Source organism: Protomyctophum bolini, assembly GCF_963924005.1.
Source record: "Protomyctophum bolini genome assembly, chromosome: 6".
In the NCBI taxonomy this organism is placed as follows: Eukaryota; Metazoa; Chordata; class Actinopteri; order Myctophiformes; family Myctophidae; genus Protomyctophum; species Protomyctophum bolini.
In genome coordinates this window covers 6,027,026-6,047,142 of record NC_137867.1, presented here as the reverse complement: position 1 = coordinate 6,047,142, position 20,117 = coordinate 6,027,026, and the positions used below count along the sequence as shown (strand labels likewise).

The following is a 20,117-nucleotide window of genomic DNA, read 5'->3' as shown; positions in this document are numbered from 1 at the left end:
TTCATCCAAATCTCACGAAAATCGGCACACATGATCTCTGTAGTCATGTGATCAAGAAGAGCCTGTTGGATTTCTCAGATTCTACACCGATTAGCTAACATTGCCTTCCAAAGTTTTCAGGATGTCCTGCTCATCCAGAATTCTATCCTCAGAGATGCTATGAATGATCTGGCTCTGCATTTCCTCAACAAAATGAAGAAAAAGAAAGTTAACAAACAAACAAAAAAACATGTTTATATTACTCCTAAACATTTTGCCAAACAGCACACACACTCCTATCCTCCTGGTGGAGACCTGTGCCGAGAAGGGCACATTTTCTAGTTTTTCTATTTTAGTTTGTTTTGTATTCATGGACATGTTTCTTTGAAGATTAGTGTATGTGCTGCCATTTGGGTGAATGAAAAAATATATGTGAATTTTTTTTAAGAATACTATGTCGTAATGAAAAATCAATAAACATGTTTTAAAAAAAGAAACAATTACTACAACTATTACTACCGATACCACCATCACTGCCATCATTGCTATCATTCTCACTACTGTCCTATACCTCAACATTTAATATAGGCTACTAATTATCCTGTGATATAATGTATTTAGACAAGAGAATACGCCTGAGCAGTAATTTGAATAGAGAGATATTTCTGCTGTGTTTGTGAACCTGTTGCTCCGCAAAGTGTTAAACAACCCATTTGTATATTAGTTACTGCGAGAGTGAGATCTAGCCAACACTATAGTGTGTCGCAGTCCCGCCCCCTTCCATGACGACGCCAGGTCCAGGAAATTAATCTCAATGCATTTTCCCCATAAAGTATTTATTTAAAGACAATCAGGACAACAAACACAATATCTTGGACCAAACAAATAATTACAAAGAAGAAAAACAACAGGGGCATTCGTCTCTAGATCTTTTGGGTGAAGATTCAGTGTATTGCTAACCCAGGACGGGAAGTTCGGGAACCCCTTATGTTATGCTTTGGATATCTGCTATTTTTGAAAATTTGTGAAAATGTGTCGCAAATGTTTGAATATATATTTTTTGCTTCTGTGGGGGGGGGGTATTTTCAGATGGGGGTCGGCGGTCCTTGACATGACAAAGTTGAGCACCACTGACATTAAAACATTTTTAATCAGCCTCAGGTCTAAATGGGCACAGGGAGGTGGTCTAGTAATAACTAGTGTCATCCAGTTAATCGACAACACAGAATTAACTATGACTATGTGCTCATTAAAAAAATACTTTTCGATCAAACCTGTGTAAAAGTACAGAATGAAACTGAATTTTGTAACTGCCTGCTTCTTTAATCCTTTCGTTGATTACCCTAGTAACAGTAAGTCTTTGATTACAGCTCCCCCATGTGGCCATAATAGCAATTTTATTCTAAAGTGAGTAGAATCTATAATTATCTCTATCAACAATATACATCTTAAAATCTCTCTCTCTAATATACATCTTAAAAATGATAATAATAATATATATAATACAAGAAAATCCCACCCCTTAGAACTTATTGCGAACGCAGTGATTGCGAACGCAGTGACAGACAGACAGACAGACATGATCTGCATGGGTCTCAGCTGCGTTCGCTTCCTGCGTTTGCGCGTCTTACTGTTTTCCTACACAGTAAAGAAAATAAATCCTCAGTGTTCACTCTGTCTGAATATTAAAAATGTAACATTTGAGTAAAATACTCTCTGAGAAGTCTTCTCTTATGGGGGGGGTCCCTATGAAATGTTTGAGAACCAGAATTTGAACCAAATGTATCCATATGTAGCCTCAGCGATCGGTTAAAAAAATTAAACAAAAAGCCTGGGCAAAGTAACCAGGAAATGTGGCCTATAGGAGGTGGGAGTGAACCGTGTATCCCGGGGAGTGGAGGGGAGGAGGGCACATTGGTTGGTGAACCAATGGGGAGTGGGGGGGAGGAGGGCACATTGGTTGGTGAACCAATGGGGAGTGGAGGGGAGGAGGGCACATTGGCTGGTGAACCAATGGGGAGCCGGCGTCGGTTTCCAGTGCTAGTTTGAATCCGCCCCTCTAGTCCATGAAAATCCCGGGTTACTTTCAGGCCAATCCATTATGTAACTCAGACAGTGTTATGTCGGTGACCTCGGGATTTCACTGTGCGCGCGCGCGCACGCACGCACGCACGCACGCACGCACGCACGCACGCACGCACGCACGCACGCACGCACGCACACAGGTCTTAAGGTCCGTTCATACGGCGAGCGAATCGCCCCGATTATCTGCCGTTGATCCAGACGACAATGCGTGCGTCGCCCGCTCCCCGTTCCGAAAGGAGCTTAACTCTCAGCGTTATAATGGATCCATTTCACCGCAGCGGCTCCGTCTCCTCTCAGTGGCGCTGCTGAAGCTGCAGACTGCTGATGAACACGGCCTGCAGCTCGTTGATGTCCTCTGTGGTCTCGATGGGGACGCTGGGCCCGCCCGGGGAGCCGCCCGCCGCCACCGCTGGCCCCGCCGCATCACCGGAGGAGAAGGCCCGACTGGCACTGAGGTTGTCGCGATGGCGGTGAACCCCGCCGCCCCCCATAGCCCCATGTAGCGGCTCATAAACCTCCAGATAGGGACCGGGGCAGTGGGGGGACAGACGGCCATGGGCTAGCTGCTGTTGATGATGATGATGATCATGATGATGATGGTGGTGGCGTTCAGACCCGGGGCTGTGGCAGGGGCTGTGGGACGGGCTGTGGGGCATCGGGCAGGTCTGCAGGCAGCTGTTGCAGCGCATGGCTCGGTGCAGGTCCAGCCGGGCGACCAGCGGCTTGCCGATGCCGACGCTCCTGGTCCAGTGCACGGTCTCGTCTCCCAGGGCTGCGAAGGCACCCTGGAGGCACACGGTGAAGACGAGCTCCTCCTGCGGCGAGGACATTAAACCCCATTAAGACCTGGAACGCAGCTGTGTCACTTTAACCACATCAACCATTATTTTATACTCATTTGATCAAATAAAAAAACAGATATACAAGCTCATATAGCACGGCACAGAGTGCTGCCCTATGAGCTTGTAGATCTGCTATGTATCACAAACAACCAAGCCTGTGGTGACAACGGACCAACGGACCAATCGATACGTCTGTAGACAGTAGATGGTCTGTAGGCATTCATGTCCTTGCCACATGTTGACAATACTCAGCTTTCTGCACCACAGGTTGTTTTGACTGTTCAGCAGAGGCAGACATGGTCCTCTCTGTCACTGAACGACTGTCTCCTGGTAGCCGTTTCGCTCCACCGCACGCCTCTCGTGAGAAAGAGGCAATCATTGTGAAAATAGCCGATCTACAAGCTCCGCGAGGCGTTTGTAGTTCGGCTATTTTCACTATTTATCTGTGGAACCGAGTCAAACTAAATGTAATGCCTCCGGTTCCAAATGCTTGTCAGGGTGGGGGGAGTTCAAAGACTGAAAAGATTGGGAACCCTTGCTGTAGTGTGCGAGCCCAGCATTAGTATAGTGTCACTAGGTGATAATAATAGCATGTTTTGTACCCGGAGCTTCTGTAGGGAGCTCAGCCTGGTGTAGAGGCAGTGCTGGGGCAGGTTTCTGGTCAGGAGGTAGATGCCCGTCTCCTCTGGAGTCTGTCTGTTCATCTCTTTAGGATCCACATCAAGGTCCTGGAGAAAGGAAGGGTGGCTGTTAGCGCTTCAATTCAATGTACAAGTATTCACACTGTGTTTGGAATGTGCTTGGTCAGTGATGAGCATTATTAGGGCTGCAACTGCTCAACTTTCTGAGCTATTATTCTATTACGGGGGCAGTGCAGAGTACTCTAGTGCAGGGGTTCTCAAACAGAAATTAGATATTCACCTGGGACCCAAACTAGTGAACATGGAAGGTCTACTGTATTAGTGAAAATAGCTGATCTATACGCTCACTTGTTGTGAGCGTATAGATCAGCTATTTTCACTAATTCTTAAAAATGTTAATTTTGTCATGACATTACTGAAAACAATCTTTGGATTTTGTTATCAATTCATGAAAAGTTGCTTTTTTTGGGAATATATTTAGAAAATGTTTTGAAATAATAAAATATAATAATTAAAACCAAATATTTAGGAAACAAACTGTTTGGGAAACAGTGTTCGTCTAGTGTGCACTAAACTAAAGCACTCATTGTTAAATTAAACACTGCTGTAAACCCGAGGGGGGGGGGGGGTGTCTGACCAGGGAGAAGTCGGTGACGTGAGCCTGGCAGAAGGACATGTCGTCAGGCTTCTTCACGATGTGGGTGTAGATCACCAGGACGTTGGAGAACTCGGCTGCGAAACCCAACTTGATCTGAGCTCCACAGTCAAAGTCCAGACGCATGGTCTCAGGGAGCTCTGGGACAACAGGCAAGACAGACAACAAGACCTGGGTTAAAATCAAAAAGCAACACTCCAAATCCCTCCGACTGGAGATCAGTTAGCCCATTTTGACCCGAGATCAGATTCTAAAAATGTCTTCTACATCCCTACACAGTTTTCTGTCAGTGGTTCTTCGATTTTTTCAAAGATAGCAGACCTACAAGCTCGTAGCACGCCACTCGGTGGCACGCTATGAGCTTGTAGATTGTAGCAGATAGCACACCAAAAGGGGTTCCCGCCCAAAATGGGTTTAAAAATCACACCCGTGTGAACTGAGTAGTGCAACTCCCCTCTCTCTCTCTCCCCCCCCCCCCCCCTCCTCCTCTCTCTCTCTCTCTCTCTCTCATTAGCAGGCAACTATCTCTCTCTCTGTTTCTGGCACAACAGCGCCCCTACTGGTACTAATAGTCATACTCGTGCTCATTAACGTCACATACATAGGCGGACACATACTGTAGGTGAACAACAGGGACATTGCTGTTCCTTGGAGTGGTTGCACCACTCCAATATGCAGCTGCGTTGGAGCAGAGAGAGATCTCATCCTACGTGCCGTGACAGTGGTGGTGAAAGACACATGCGATAGGCTATGGATTATTGTGTCTATTCTGTATGGATAATGGCTATAATCTGACTCCGATTATTAATTATAAAAGGCAAGAGATAGTTTGTCGCGAATACAAGTGGCCGAAATGAGTTTTCTTCGACGGGTGGCTGGCATGGCATCTCCCTTAGAGATAGGGTGAGAAGTTCAGTCACACGAGAGAGACTCGGAGTAGAACCGCTGCTCCTTCGCCTGGAAAGGAGCCAGTTTATGTGGTTCGGGCATCTGGTTAGGATGCCTCTCGGGCGTCTCCCTAGGGAGGTACTCGACGCACGTCCCACTGGGAGGAGACCCCCGGAGGGCAGACCAAGGCGCAGTTGGAGGAAATACATTGACCAACTGGCCTTGGAACGTCTCGGGATCCCCCAGGAGGAAGTCACTAATGTTGCTCTGGAGAGGGAAGTCTGGAGCACTTTGGTGGAGCTGTTGCCCCCGCGACCCGACTACGGATAAGAGGTTGAAGATGGATGGATGGAAGAGATAGTTGTAGGCTAGCTGAGGTATTGTCAACTAGCCTACCAGGTAGTGTGAACTATTCATAATATGTTCCACATCTGTTAAAAATAACTATGGATTTTGTTCATAAAAGTCGCTCTGAAGAGGATCCTAACGATATCGTTCAGCATCATTGTCGTGTAGTTGTGCTGTGGACTGTAGATATACGCAATGATCTTTAAAACTACATATTTATAGATGTTGTTATAGTTATCGTGCTTGGTGTGAATGGACCTTACCAGTTGTACTAGTCACGGTTTATACTGTACTAGCATTGGCTGCCAATTTTTTATCATTAAGAATACAATATTTTTTCCATTTTCTACATTCTACAAGTAGCATACCTACTGAGAAACACTCCCGTAGAATGGTAATCACCCAGAAACCCTCAACCATCTTAGGACGGCATGGGAGCAGGACCTGGGGCTAGAATTGCCCGACCCGACATGGAAGACAGCTCTGAGACTGGTTCACAGTTCCTCAATCTGTGCTAGACATAATCTTATCCAATGTAAGATCATTCATCGGGTTCATTACACAAATGCAAGATAAGCACAGATATTTCCAGATATTAATGATGCATGTAACCGGTGCAGACAACCCGCTGCTAGCCTGTCACACATGTTTTGGTCATGCCCTAGGTTGGTGGACTTTTGGACAGCTATATTTCAATCATATTCTGACATATTGGGTGTACCTATCCCACCCAACCCGTTAACGGCCTTGTTTGGCATTCCCCCAGGGACTAACATTCCTCTACAGAGTCTACACCTTAAGAGAATAATGTCCTTTACCTCTCTTTAAGCCAGACGTCTTATACTCCTGAAATGGAAACAAGTTTCCCCACCTACACATAACGGATGGATAAAGGACGCACTATTCTACCTTAAGCTTGAAAAGATTAGATTCTCACTTAACGGTTCCATGACAACTTTCCAGCAAACATGGACGCCCTTTGTTGACCATGTAAAAACCCTGACGGTAGTCCCAGAGAGGAGCCATATTTGAACTATATAATGGTGAACGCATTAGGCCTATGCATTGTACATGCGTCGTGTAAACCGGTGGCGGCGCGCACACACAGGTGGCTCCCCCCTTCCTTTCCTCCTTTCTTCTCTTTGCCCTCCCCCCTCTCCTTTTTAATTTAATTAATTTACTTTAACTTTTTTCCTGTATTTTTCCCCTTCTCCAGTATTGTCTCTGCATTGGGGAAGAGTGGGTGGGCATCGTGGGTGGACGGGAGGAAAATGAGGGGTGCCTTAAGACTTGTGTATTAACAAAATATATGCTGACATGAACAAAAAAAAAAAAAAACCCAATAAAAAGATATTAAAAAAAGAATGGTAATCGCCAAGTTGGGTTCATGCTTTAAGTTTATGGAGTAATAACATCCACACAGATAGCGAGTTAGCACGCATGCATCTCACCGTGGACTTTAGCCCACTGGCGGCTGTGTGCCAAGGTCATGTCAGCGCTGTCGCCAGGCAGAACAGGATCGGTCAGCGCTCTCCTCTCCGATAGGCTGCTGCGGATCTCCAGGGCCTGCTTCCCCTTGGTAGCGTCGAACTGACCCATATCTGGACTCGACAGAAGGTTAACGTAATTCAAAGCAACGTGATGAACGACTCCTGCAGTGCACATGGTTTTATTAACCAAACAACACCTGAGGCCAAATCTGCAAATGCCTTCTAAATTTGTAGTTCTCACACTTAAAAAAAAAAAAAAAAAAAGAAATAGCAGATGTACAAGCTTGCAGCACGGCACGAAGTGGCCCGATGTGAGCTTGTATGATTGATAAATGGGGACTCTCTCTCTCTCTTGATTGGATGAAATTGGCAACCCATCTTAAATTTTATTTTCAGAGTTGGAGCAGCACTATAGCAAAATCGTATTGTTTAACCATAACATATCACACCAACTTTAACTTGCAATTACATTTTCATTTATCTTTATTTTTGAACATTTGCCGAGCTATTTTCGTCGAGAGAGAGATTTGGTGTGTAGAAGGAAAAAAGCGCAGCAAGATATACTGTAGATAAAGGGTTTAAGTGGTTAAATTAATAAAAATTAGGAAACCTTTTCATGAAACTCGACGGGAAATATGTATGTAGTCGAAGAGATGAATCACTTTTGAAGCATTGTCACGGTCAAAATGACTATACCACTCATATATCTGAGGTGGAAATGACATATCTTTGGTGGAAGTGATATCCAATAATCCAACAATAGCACAGTGTTGGTGGAGGTATGTACCGGCACGTGTTAGATAATGTAGTCTAGTGTAATCTTACCCTCAGCTACTCTGTCCAGCACCACTGTGATCTTCTCATCATCCAGAAGACGTTTCTTCAAAAACTTCACAAAGACGCCGTTGGTAAACCCACTGGAGCTCAGCTCGAACGCTTCAGCGTCTTGGCAACTGTGTAGCGACAGAGAGAATTATATACATGACAAAACAAAGCTTTGCATATGCTTTAGCCACTCTCACCTGTTGAAATGTAGCAAAAAGAAAAACGCTGATCTTTATTTATTTTTATTTTTATTTGGATCTCTTTTAGCCTAATCTTCCAAGAGTCCAGAAATAAATTAAAACATAACACAATACATTATATTACATTACAAAATAGTACATTTCATTTCAAAATTACATTTCAAATTACAACAGTAAGTGAGTTAAATGTTACAACATAATAAAAATACCTATACCTCTAATACTCTACTCATATAGCCGCACACACTCACGCACACACAGGCACAGCATATGCCTGCCCACAGACAGATACAGTTCATTCACCTATCTATGGTGGACTATGCATGGCAGGGTCGTCCTCTCCCCTGAGCCAGCTGAAAACATGACCACATACCAACACAGAAACTACAACTAAAAAGAACAAAGCTTAACAGAAATCACAACATGATAGTGCATCAATAAAATCAATCTCAGCTATAGTGAGGAGTTCCATAATTTAATCTTTGAACTTGTAGATCGAGCATAACCTGACAAATCTGCCACAGGAAAAATAAATCCCTGGGGAGATTGGTCTGGCACTCGGTTTGAATTACATGTCGCTCACCCCAAAGTTGTGGGTGACCTTTTGCTGTGACATTGGAATTTGTTTGTAACCGCCCCCTTGGAAAGAAATCTTCCACACAGAAGTACCAGACTAATAGCTACGTAGCGATATTATTCTGGCCATGCCCGGATAAATTTCACTAGGGCTTATGTGGCATTTATGGTGAAGATAAACTTACGTAGCGTATCCGAAGACAATGTTAGCCGTGACCCTCAATACAATGTTTGGAGTGGTTTCATCGTGAATGTTCCTGAAATAAACGCAAAGAAACATTATACAACAAAATAACAGAAATACAAGGATGTGAAGCCGCCTTCCAGGCTGTGTTTTTTCCACGCACCTCTTCCTGCACATGTCCAGGAGGAAGACATTGAGGCCTGTCTCCTTCTCCTGCATCAGCTTGAGGATGCTCTGCACACACAGGCAGTTGGCAGAGCGGTATGGGTTTGGCGCGTCTACTGGCACCATGAAGCTGTTGCCATAGTTTTCATACCCATGGCCAGCGTAGTACAGCAACCCTAGGCATACATTAAAACAATTAGCCCATTTTGGGGCGGTGTTTTAAACATTGTTATAATTTTGCTATTGAAAAAATAGCAGATCTACAAGCTCATAGCGTGCCACCGAGTGGCGCGCTACGAGCTTGTAGGTCTGCTATTTTTTGGAAAATCGTGAAAATGTGCCTGGAATCTTTGAAATCTTTGCTACTGAGAGGGTCCCTGGAACTATTATTTCCAGATGGGGGTCAGCGGCCAATGTCATAATATATTTGGGGTTCCTTGACATGAATATGTTTGAGAACAACTGACATAGTAGAAACATTTTTTTAATAAAACTGTCAGGATTTAGAAGCTTATTTATTTATTTCGACGTCAGGCCTAAATGGGTTAATCACACTAGTCCATACCCATTGGGGGATATGACATACCCGATCCCTCCCCTCTCTCTCTCTCTCTCCCTCACCACGTGTTTATGTCTTCTCTCATTGTACAGTAAGTTGCTTTGAGTTTCTGCTAAATGCTTCCAAAATATATACCATACACTCCCTTGTGGAGCAGCAGCAGGAATTCATCCACGGCGTTCCTCATCTCCGACTCGCTGAGGTCCAGCAGCGACACGACCTTGAAGTTGAGCTGCCGCAGGAGGTTGGTGAGGTCGTACACGTCCACCATGGGGGCTTTGAGCTGGGGGTGGTTCTGGTAGGACAGATTGCCTATCAGCAGTGCCACTTTGTCAGCCGCTGACACGGGACATGCAGGGAGAGAGAGAGAGAGAGAGAGAGAAATGTGGTATTTGTTGTAGTAGTTGATCCCTGTGGGAAAATAACCTTTTCTGTATTTGCTATAGCCAGCCCCAGGAGGCATTTGGGTAGCCTGGAAATCGGACGAATCTGCCCCCGAAGTTGTGGGGCACCAATCAAGGCAAATATTTGGCCGGGTTCATCACCAGAGGCATTTTAGAAATCCACCCCTTGGAGTGGTACTAGTCTGGCCATGCCAGGCTAGCACTTGGGGGGAGCTTTTATGCGTTCAGCAGTGTCTTTTACTCAGGGATACTTACTTACTTGCTACACAAAGCAAGGAGGAGCTGGGGATTGAACTGGATACCTTCCAGTTCCCATGTGACAGCTCTAATACCTGATTGTGCCCCTCTTCTATTAAAAGAAAGCTATTTATGCACAAAGACATATCAGAATAGGTCTTGGAACAAAAACAGTGACCAGGTTGAGACAAATAACTAGGGGTAGCTTGAATGGCTGATCTATAACTTCACAACACGTTGTATGGCAACAAATTATGAGCTTATAGATCCACTATTTTCAACATTTTTGAGAATGTTATAATTGTTTTGGGGACGGCAGGTTGAAAGAGGTTAAGTCCAGGTTGAAGCTACAGTGGTCTACAGCTACACCATCCCCAAACCATCCAGTAGGGGTCAGCAACACTCTGACCGGGACATTATCCACTCCCAGGCTGACAAAAGATATCCCACAAAGCACTCACCATAAAGCTGTTCAGGTGTGTTATTTATGAAGAATTCATTGCCACCTGAGAATACAATAAGAGAAAATGAAACAAAATGGAAACACAACATGCCTTGATCTTTGGAAAGGAAATATTATGACAAAACCTTCAATGATTAAACTGCTACTTACTTGATCCAAAGGCATAAATGTCATCTAGGGAAACAGAAACAGAAGTCAGCTCCATGTAACGTACAACAACAACTACTACTACTAACAAAGTACTACAACTAATACTACTACTACAACGTATTTCTCTGTTAGAAATAACATCTGTGGATGAGTGCTTAAGTGAGTAGGTTGTTAGAAATCAACTCCGTGGATGTCCACTTCAGATCTGCAGCAAATAACTCAAAATGAAAGACAGAATGCAATTTCTTTAAATGGCATTGAAACCCAGTGAAATCAATCACTCATGCAAAACAAGGAGAGCCCACCATCTGAGCACTGTGTTCTAGTTAGTATTATGAAGGACATTGACCCACATGCAACTACAGAGTTTAGTGTGTTGAATTACCAAGACGATTCTAAGTGATTACAGTTATTAAACGGAGCATAAGTGACATGTTTTAAAAGGTTAAAGCTCTATATTCTGACAGTAATCATTGCTGAGTCTTTCTTTGTTCAGTAACAGTGTTTCCTCGTCTCCCCAGCTCTTTAGAAAAGACACAATACATTTTCAGTTTGGGATACCAGTTTGGAAATCCAGTCAGGAAAAATAACCCTGCAGAGATAATTGAACTGCTTCAGCTGTATAGAGTTCCAGTTTTGTCTGCCGATTTTTTTTGTATTTAATCTTTTTTCAATTGTAAATTGTAAATAGTTTTAATTGTTTATCCTCGAGTCTAGTGTAGTCTATCCTATGAGTTCTCCTGGTTGTATAAAATTGGTATCCTGACTTTTGACATTTATCAAAGACTTTTGTTTTACAGTGCTGGAGAGACAGTGAGACACCCGTTATTGAATAAACACCCTATTAGCAACGATTGCCTTAACACCCCTTTAATCTTTTCATGCAGCAAAGTTTAACCATTTCCAATAGTTGTCTCAAAGTTTGAGCCAAGTGGCAAGCTTTTTCCACTCTACCTTCAGAGCACTCCATTGCTCCTGAAACCTGGACAGATATCCTTGGTCCTTACGGTCAAGAAGAAATTGAATTATCCGGTTTGTTTTGTTGATTTGATTTGCTAAGCTAACACATTTACATTGCCGTTTACTGGGACTGGAAATGATGGAAATTGCGTAGAACAAGATACGTTTTTTTTTGCTAAAAAGAAAAGTTACAGTACATAGTAGGGCATTAACATAAAATCGACTAGTCGACTAGCAAAACTGTAGTCGACACTGTAAATCAAAAAAAATTGTAATCGTTAATATTATTATTATATTTTTTAATGATTATTCTTTTTTTTTTGCTTTTCTACAGCAGACATGCAGCTGTGAGCTCTGTTGTTTTGTTGGTAGTTTGCCAACTTCAGTACTAATCCATTCCTGGCTGATTGTTTTCATATCATATACAAGCCTACTGTACGTGGGTTTTGCCGTCACCCTCACTCGTGTAGGTGCGGTGTGCGGCGGACTGGCGGTGACACTAGCAGCATTCAAGACAGATTTTCTTTGGGAAAAGCATAATGCGATATGCCTCATACGCTCAATGGGGACAACTACAGTGTGAAAATACTTTTACTATTGGTGAGTTTATTACTGTAGTTTGTTCAACAAGTTAGATTGGAGACATGTCGTCGTGTCGTCCGGTACAGTAAAGTATAGCAGGAGTTCCTCCTCACTCTGCCCAATATTATCCAGTTTGGTGACAGTCAAACTACAGTAGCTCTCCCGTGATGTCATGTTTCTTCATGCTTATCCAACAAAAGTGCAGGCGTGCCGCGTGCAGCATTATTAAAAACAAACAGCTATTCCGCACGATCATAGTTCTAATAGTCGCGATGGAGTTAAGTAGTTCATCATCTGATTCATAGCCTGGCAGCCTGCTAGCTAGAAAACCTAGTATGTAATCATAACCTCCTCCTAGCTTATAGCTCCTTCTAAAAAACAAAGGCACTGTGGTTGTAACTTGTTGTTGAACATTTAGGGTTGTATGAAAAACATCGCATCGCTCTCCAACTGAACAAACATTGTGAACAACGAAACATGCTATGCTGCTCCGTAGAAAGGTCTTGCGCATCAAAGAATAGCAGATCTACAAGCTCACAACGCGTCCATCCGTGAGTCATTGTGGACTTGCAACTTTGATTTGAAACAGCTGAGCTAATTTCGGCCAATCAGAGCGGCATTCAGCGTAATCTAGTAAGAGAGAGTAGCGACACTAGCGTTGACTCCCACTGTGACAATGGAATGCGGAAGTGCTCTTTCTATCTCAATGGGATAGTTCCAATGTTTGGAACTATAGCCCATAGGTACCCGCTTTGTGGCGAGATCACAGTGTGTCGCCACTCTCTTACTATTCCACTCGGCCTGCATTCACCGGCTGTTTTGCAGTTAATCCTTCACTCGCTGGCTGTTTCAGAACACGATGTTTTAATGCTTGATTGGATAAAAAAAATATCATATTTTACCGCCGACTATAAATCAATTTTGATGGTAGTCGAGTCGACTATCAAAAATCACGTTTTGGTTAATGCCCTAGTACATAGTGTAAGTTTTGAACTGAACATTTGTTTCCATTTGGCCTCCAAATTTCGGGCATGTCATAAATTCTTCAAGATGCGTTGCGATTCGACCCATAGTGAGCTTGTAAAGCAATTTTCACTAACACTATATTTTCTAGCTAATTAATCAATTAATCACATGGGAAGAATGCCTGCAGTCTTTTAGGACCTATTAACACACAGGACTGTACAGTGCATAACATAACATAACATAAAAAAAACGTACCTATCAAAACGTCCACTTCACTGCTCCACATTCTCTCAGTGTTACTGCTGATCTCACAGCGGTACCTCCCCTGGTGGTCCTGCATCACAAACGGGATCTGTGGAAATGCCACACTCCCTCCAGTCAGGCCAGAGATAAGCCTAATTTATGCTCCGTCGCAGGACCCCGAAAATAGCAGACCTAGAAGCTTGTTAGGCCTGGCTTTATGATTTGTGTTTAGTTTTTAGTTGGTTTTAGTTTTAGCGATGGATTAGTTTTAGTGTCTATGTACGATACAGTATTATGTCCGGACAATGAACAATGACATGAATTGGTGGCGGTCCTCCCCTCACCGTCAGTTTCCTCTTAGAGGCGTTGGGGAGGGGGACTCCGTTCCTGTGCCACTGGTAGCGAGGGATGGGCTTCCCTACAGCTCCACACTCCAGCTGTAAAGTGTCTCCCAGCAACTGAAGCTGGGCCTGGGGTTGGACCACCACCCTCAGTCTGCCTTCCAGGGAATGGTAGCTCTGACCTGGGTGACAAGGAAGAAGAAACAGTTCGGCTGTATGCCTTCACCCACATCTCTGGAATCCAAAAACTGTAATAGATATGGCTAAGTAAGCCACACAGCTGCAGCAATTATACAGTATTGTCAATACCGTTTTAACCTGAAACAGAAAACAAACTACAAAATCAGCATAGAGTCTCATGCCCGTGAGAACTCAAACCAAATGGACCCTAACATTTGTACACTCTTGGCGTTACAGAGGGAGAAATTAACACAGAGGATCTTTTATGTTGTTGAAGCTTATGTTCTTGTCATCCCCTGTAAAACAAAGATATGCATTTGTTGATCAAAAACAAAAAACAATTTGCACTAATATTATTGGGAATTCCCAGTACTATTGTTGGGAGGCCAATATCCAGATGTGGACTAAAGATCTCATCTGGGTTTATTTTCCCCATAACGGCTGTTTTTATAGACTCTGTCCAGTGGTCCGGCCTCATTGAAGCTGCAATTTAGAACTTTTATGTCTTACCCAGGTCTCCCGAGTGATTCACCAAACATCTAGCACTCATCCAAGAGGGAATACCCACTTTTGAACAAATCACAAAAGTTCAATATATCCCTGGTTCACAAATGTACAGAATAGATTCTTGCCCTTCCCTTTCAGTCTCCAGCAACCAACAGTCTAGACTCCATCCTACTAGGTATAAAGAGGTAATTAGCACAATATACTACGTCCTCAACTCGCAAGTCACAACCCAGTTTTATACTAAATTTTACGAAGAGAAAATCTAAAGCTTGCAATGTGTTACGACGCGTTGTGAGCTTGTAGATGAGCTATTTGTTCAAAGTGTGTGAACGTTTTTAAACATTTCTGCCTACAGTGACATTTCCAAAAAACTTTGAAAGTGGTCAAGCGAATCCTGGTCTCTAAACTGCGTCCCCCTGGCCAGCCGGGGGCACCTGATGGAGGGGAAAGGAACTGGTTGGAATAAAGTGTTCCTTCCACGCGCTACGTCCAACCAGGGAAACTCCCCCCGTCAGGTGTAAAGGAGCAACTTGGACACTCATGAAGGAAGCATGAGTTCAAGTCCGTTGCTCTCCCCATGTCCCCCATATATGGGGACTAGGTTGGTGGAGGGTGTGTAGAGCCCAGGATCACATTAGATAATTGACACAGGGGTGAAAAATGGGTTACAAATTGTGGGATTAAAAAAAAGTGGTCAAGCGAAGGACACCGTTGCATGCACTGCGAGTGTCGTCGCTCACCATGACACGCGGCAGTGTCCAGGACGTCCACCTGAGCCCACTGGCTGAACTCAAAAGCATCGCCACAGTTGACCCTGCAGATGTAATAGCCTGCATCCTGCAGTCGGACAGGACTAATCATCAGGTCTGGGGCGAAGCCGTTGGGTACCTGTGGGCAGGTGAAATACCAATTACATTGTTATTATTTATTAAATGGCAGTGCAAACAGAGGTTGTCACATTTGACGTGAAGCTGAACAGACAGATATGATGTGAAAATGCCCAACATGAACACCCAAACTTGAGATTATCTTCTGCAGTATATTACTGCTCATGTCATATTTCAATACTTGACGACAAATATATCCAACCCATTCAAACTCATCAAAATGCACTACTAGAGACACTAGTTAATAGAATAGAATAATGTGCACTGGGTAAGTAAGGTAAGGTCATTTTATTTATAGAGCGCCTTTCAAAACAGTTGTTACAAGGTGCTGTACAATAAAATAAAAGGAATAAAACAAGAACATCTCAATCAAAAATAAACCAACAATGAAATAAGAAACAGAGCAGCAAAGACAGTACCTAGAAATAGATAAAAATTTAAAAAAAGTTGAAGCAATCACTGGAGCAAACCAAAATGTTTCCGGTACAAATTAGTTTTTAGTAGCTTCTTAACCCATTCTGACCTGAGATCAGATTCTAACGCACAGAAGAATGGTGGTTCTTTAACGCATTTTGACCCGAGATCAGATTCTAAAAATGCCTTCTAAATCCTGACAGTTTAAAAGAAATAGCAGACCTACAAACTCGTAGCGCGCCACTCTGTGGCGCACTATGAGCTTGTAGATCTGCTATTTTTCAATAGCTAAAGCGTAACATAATGCTAACACCAAAAGGGGTTCCCGCCCAAAATGGGTTTTAAAGATGTCAAAAGACACAGCGTTTCTCAAGCAGAGTGGTAAGTCATTCCGCAGCGTAGGTGCAACAAACGCGTAAGCTCGATCTCCTTTGGTTCGCAGCTTAGTGGCGGGGATAATGAGAAGACCTTTGTCTGGAGACCTAAGTTGTCTCATATTCACCTTGGGGTGCACCAGTTCACTTAAATAAATTGGGCCCAGCCCATGAAGAGATTTATTATTAATTAATTATTAAGTAATTATTAAGTAATTAATACACTTTTAAATTTAATTCTGGAGTCGATTGGTAGCCAATGCAAGGCTATACAAGACGATACGAGAAGTATATCTGAGAGTGTACAAATGTTTATGAATAGATACATTAACACTGATGATATTAATGTTTACCTTACCTCCTCTTTAGTCTTGAACCACTGATATTGTACAGGGGTCTTTCCAACAGCGTAGCAGCTAAGGCGAAGCTTGTGGCCAGAGATGAGAGACACAGACTGGGGCTGAACGAGGATCTGAAGACCTGTGTGTTCACATGTGTTGTCGTTTTAGCAACTACCTGTACTGTTCACAAGCCTGCTAATGAAGTATTCAATCAATCACGGAGGCTCCCCCAGAGTTAGTGTCGAAGTGTCTTTGAGCAAGACTCTGAACACCTAATTGCTCCCGATGTGCAGGTTGGTGCCTTGCATGGTTTCCTCCGGCATCAGTGTGTGAATGTGTGTGTGAATGGGTGAATGTAAAGCGCCTTGGATAAAGGCGCTATATGAATGCACCATTTACCATTTTATTGAACAATAATAACAGAAAACACTACCAGCCTATCTTCAAGACAGTAGATACTAGGCTGTGCAACATACATACTTCCATAGAAAACATGCTGGCTTCTATGGAATCCAAATGATAATTTATCTGAAATCAGTCGTGGCGACTGAGGACTTTAATCCATGCATATTATTGTAAGAGAAGCCCTTCAGAAAATGACAATACACATACATTAAGCATTGCATTAGAACTACAACATTGTAATACAAATCAATGCCAAATCAAAACTCCTAATGTGGTTGACAGTACAGAGTAGAGTAGACAATACAATTCTAATTCACCTGGCGGTTTGAGGCACTGGATCGCCTCCGAGTTGCCAATGGTTTGCATGTAGTCCAGCAGGTGACCCATGGTACACCCCCGCTCTCCCAGGAGTCGGAGCAGCGCATGGCTGGGACTGCCCTCGATGTCCAACACCTTCAGAGAGCACATCTCCATGTCGTCTGAGCTACGAGGAGAGATTCAACAACTTCAGAAGAGTAGGCCTACAGTTCTCAAACTCCTATGCCAAGGACCACCAAATTGATATGTATTGCCGCCCCCACATCTTAAAATGTGAACATTTCTGTTTGAAAATAAAAAATCTAAATTATTCAAAAATGTCCAATTTTTTATAAAATATTTTTCAAAGATTTTCAAAAATATCAGGTGTACAGGCTCAAGCTTGAACATTGTTATCAACATATAAATGATAAATGGATAAAGTGGTTACAACAGTGATGCCGTATTAACAAATGTTTGACTGGGGGGGGGGGGTAGCCTGGGCACCATTTCATTTCGGTATATGATCCGGGCTGGAGCCGGATGATATGCTTACGTCATGTTGTGGGCAATGGTTTGCCTACAACAAACAGGAAGCTGTTTGTTGCTTCCCGTTTGAATAAAAGCAATAAAAGCTCTCGTAAGCGAGAGCTTTTATTGAGAGGGAAAAGGAAGTTGTTGCCGCCTGTTCATCCTGTCTGGCGACTACAAAACAATACTACAACATGACGTAACCACATCATCCGGCCCCAGCTCGGATCATACGGACTTTTGAAACAGAGACCAGGCTTTCCTCGGAGGCGGTGGAAAGCCTGGTGAGGCGAGGTTAGGGGGGGGGGGGGGTGTGGGGATGGCCCAGGACCTCCCCTTTGAGAATCACTGCTTTAGAGATCTCCATTACACTACATCCAACAACTTTATTGTCACATCACTGGTTTATATAAGATGTAAAACAGTTGGGTGAAATTCAATGACATGATAATTAAAAGACAATTTACGTTTTAGGCAGGGTTTTAGCCTTTTAGGCATAGCAGCCTCTGACAGTCTAATTGTCTAGTGTTCAACAATACACATTCATTGTATTTATAATGTTCAACAATACTCCGTCCGTGTGTGTGTGTCCTTCCTTCCTTCCGTCCGTCCGTTATCAGCTAATCTCCGGCACCGTTGGCCCGATCCATGCCAAACTTTTCACACACACTCCCTGGATGCCAATGACGAACCTCTGCCACAAATTCCTCAACGGCCTGTTATAGCGCCACCATGAGGCCGATTTAGGCAAAACACATTTCTGTAGATTACTCGTACACATTGTATCCATACATCACACAATTCGGTATACACCATCTCCATAGTCATGTAATCAACACGGAGTGGCACCATTTCCCATCTTCCATCCTGATTGGCTAAGATTGGCTTCCAAAGCTCACACGATTGGTCCGTTTCGAAAAAATGCCACAAATCACAAACACAGTGTGCAATTTCCGTGAAATTATACACGCACATTTCCACAAGGCCGAGGACAACATGCCGCAATTTTTTCCCCAAAATCAGCCTCACGGACGGTGGCGCTATAACAGGCCAATTCATGTTTTTAGCTATAACTGCATGATCCGTATACAACTTATGTATGGCACTCCCTAGAGGCCATGGAAAAACATTGTACCTGCATCCCTCCACATCTGCCGGTTATAGCGCCACCATGAGACCGATTTCTGCAAAACACATTGTTTATGTGTTAGTCGCACAGATTTCATCCAAATCTCACGCAAATCGGTCCACATGATCTGTGATCAAGACGAGTCTGGCCCGTTTCGTTCAAAATGCTGCACATGTCCTGCTCATCCAGAATTCTATCCTCAGAGATGCTATGAGTGATCTAAGGCTCTGCATTTCCTCAATAAAATGAAGAAAATTGTTGCAAAAAACTAAAACTAAAAAACATTTAAGTTTATATTACTCCTAAACATGTTGCCAAACATCTCACACAGTCCTATCCTCCTGGTGGAGACCTGTGCCCAGAAGGGCACTTTTTCTAGTTGGGGGATACGCCTGTGTAGTGTGGTGTGGTCAGTGCCTGAAGAGCTGATTACATATTGGGGAACATCTTGCGTGGATTGCTTGTACATTGGGGTTGGTTGATTACTTAGCCACGGGTGGAGACTGTAGAGTATAAAGGGTCCACCGGTCCAGGTTCAGTTGCGTGAGGGCCGGTGTATCCCGGTCCGGTTACACCGGTGCCATTACATGGGGATCGAGAGAGGCTGTATCTCTCTATTATGTTGTTTGAGTTGCCTTTTCTTTATTTGTCATTCACTTATGCCAGGCATCCAGGCCAGGGAAACATTATAAACTTGTAAGGCACCTGTAAGCCTGCCTCCTGTGGTCTTACACAATACACACTCTATGCTTAATACAGCACCCTACACATCTGTAACTGTAAGTCCAAAACGAGAGGTCATGCGACTCATGCCGTGCTAAAAAAAAAGGGAAGAAAAAAACCTAATAAATAAAAATAAATCTACGTGAATCTGGAAAAGTTAAACATATATTAAGTAAAAAGTTTTACCTGACTCTAAAGCGTCTATCACCGCCCACTATCTCTCCGAGTTTACGCCATCCTTTGTCGGTAGTAGTTTGGTCCAGGATTTCACAGAGCCTACGCAGAACGGGCTCCTTCAGGAGGCTGAGGTTCGCAGAGCGGTCGCACGAGTCCGTCATCTCGGCTTTAATCTATCGATCACTGACCATCATTGATAAACTGACCGGTACTGAAAACAACCATACTTCAAGTACAACTACAAACAGATTCATTTACTTCCTGAAGAAAAAAAAAGACAACACGCCCACACGAGTTGTTTCGGCTGGTGAAAAAAATAACTGATCTACAAGGTAACACCGCGTTGCACTTCGAAGGGTTGTCAGCGTG

General features: G+C 43.5%; 1 protein-coding gene across 3 annotated transcripts; it reads right to left on the bottom strand.

Moving 5' to 3' along the window:
* Nucleotides 1-798: 798 nt before the first annotated feature.
* Nucleotides 799-19,987, bottom strand: malt1 (MALT paracaspase 1). 3 transcript variants are annotated; one of them, XM_080765968.1, is made up of 17 exons: nt 19,758-19,987; nt 17,209-17,375; nt 16,504-16,625; nt 15,211-15,358; nt 13,787-13,965; nt 13,455-13,551; nt 11,646-11,693; nt 10,692-10,715; nt 10,540-10,584; nt 9,573-9,776; nt 8,877-9,054; nt 8,715-8,786; nt 7,754-7,881; nt 6,890-7,039; nt 4,185-4,342; nt 3,509-3,634; nt 799-2,879 (listed from the first exon to the last, which is right to left on the bottom strand). In XM_080765968.1, exons 1-17 carry the CDS (start codon nt 19,907-19,909, stop codon nt 2,358-2,360), a joined length of 2,520 nt encoding a protein of 839 aa, XP_080622094.1. In that variant the 5' UTR covers nt 19,910-19,987; the 3' UTR covers nt 799-2,357. The 3 variants fall into 3 exon arrangements, with proteins under 3 accessions (XP_080622094.1, XP_080622096.1, XP_080622095.1); XM_080765970.1 differs by having other exon boundaries at nt 17,209-17,370; nt 19,758-19,899; XM_080765969.1 differs by lacking the exon at nt 11,646-11,693.
* Nucleotides 19,988-20,117: the final 130 nt, after the last annotated feature.

Bases quoted from the DNA above. Each gene is read 5' to 3' on its own strand.
- malt1 (XM_080765968.1), bottom strand. From the start codon at position 19,909: ATGACGGACTCGTGCGACCGCTCTGCGAACCTCAGCCTCCTGAAGGAG. The intron at 11,694-13,454 runs GTACGTTTTTTT...CTTGACCGTAAG, and splicing joins TGAAGTGGACGTTTTGATAG to GACCAAGGATATCTGTCCAG. The intron at 10,716-11,645 runs GTAGAGTGGAAA...CTGTTTCCCTAG, and splicing joins AGCAATGGAGTGCTCTGAAG to ATGACATTTATGCCTTTGGA.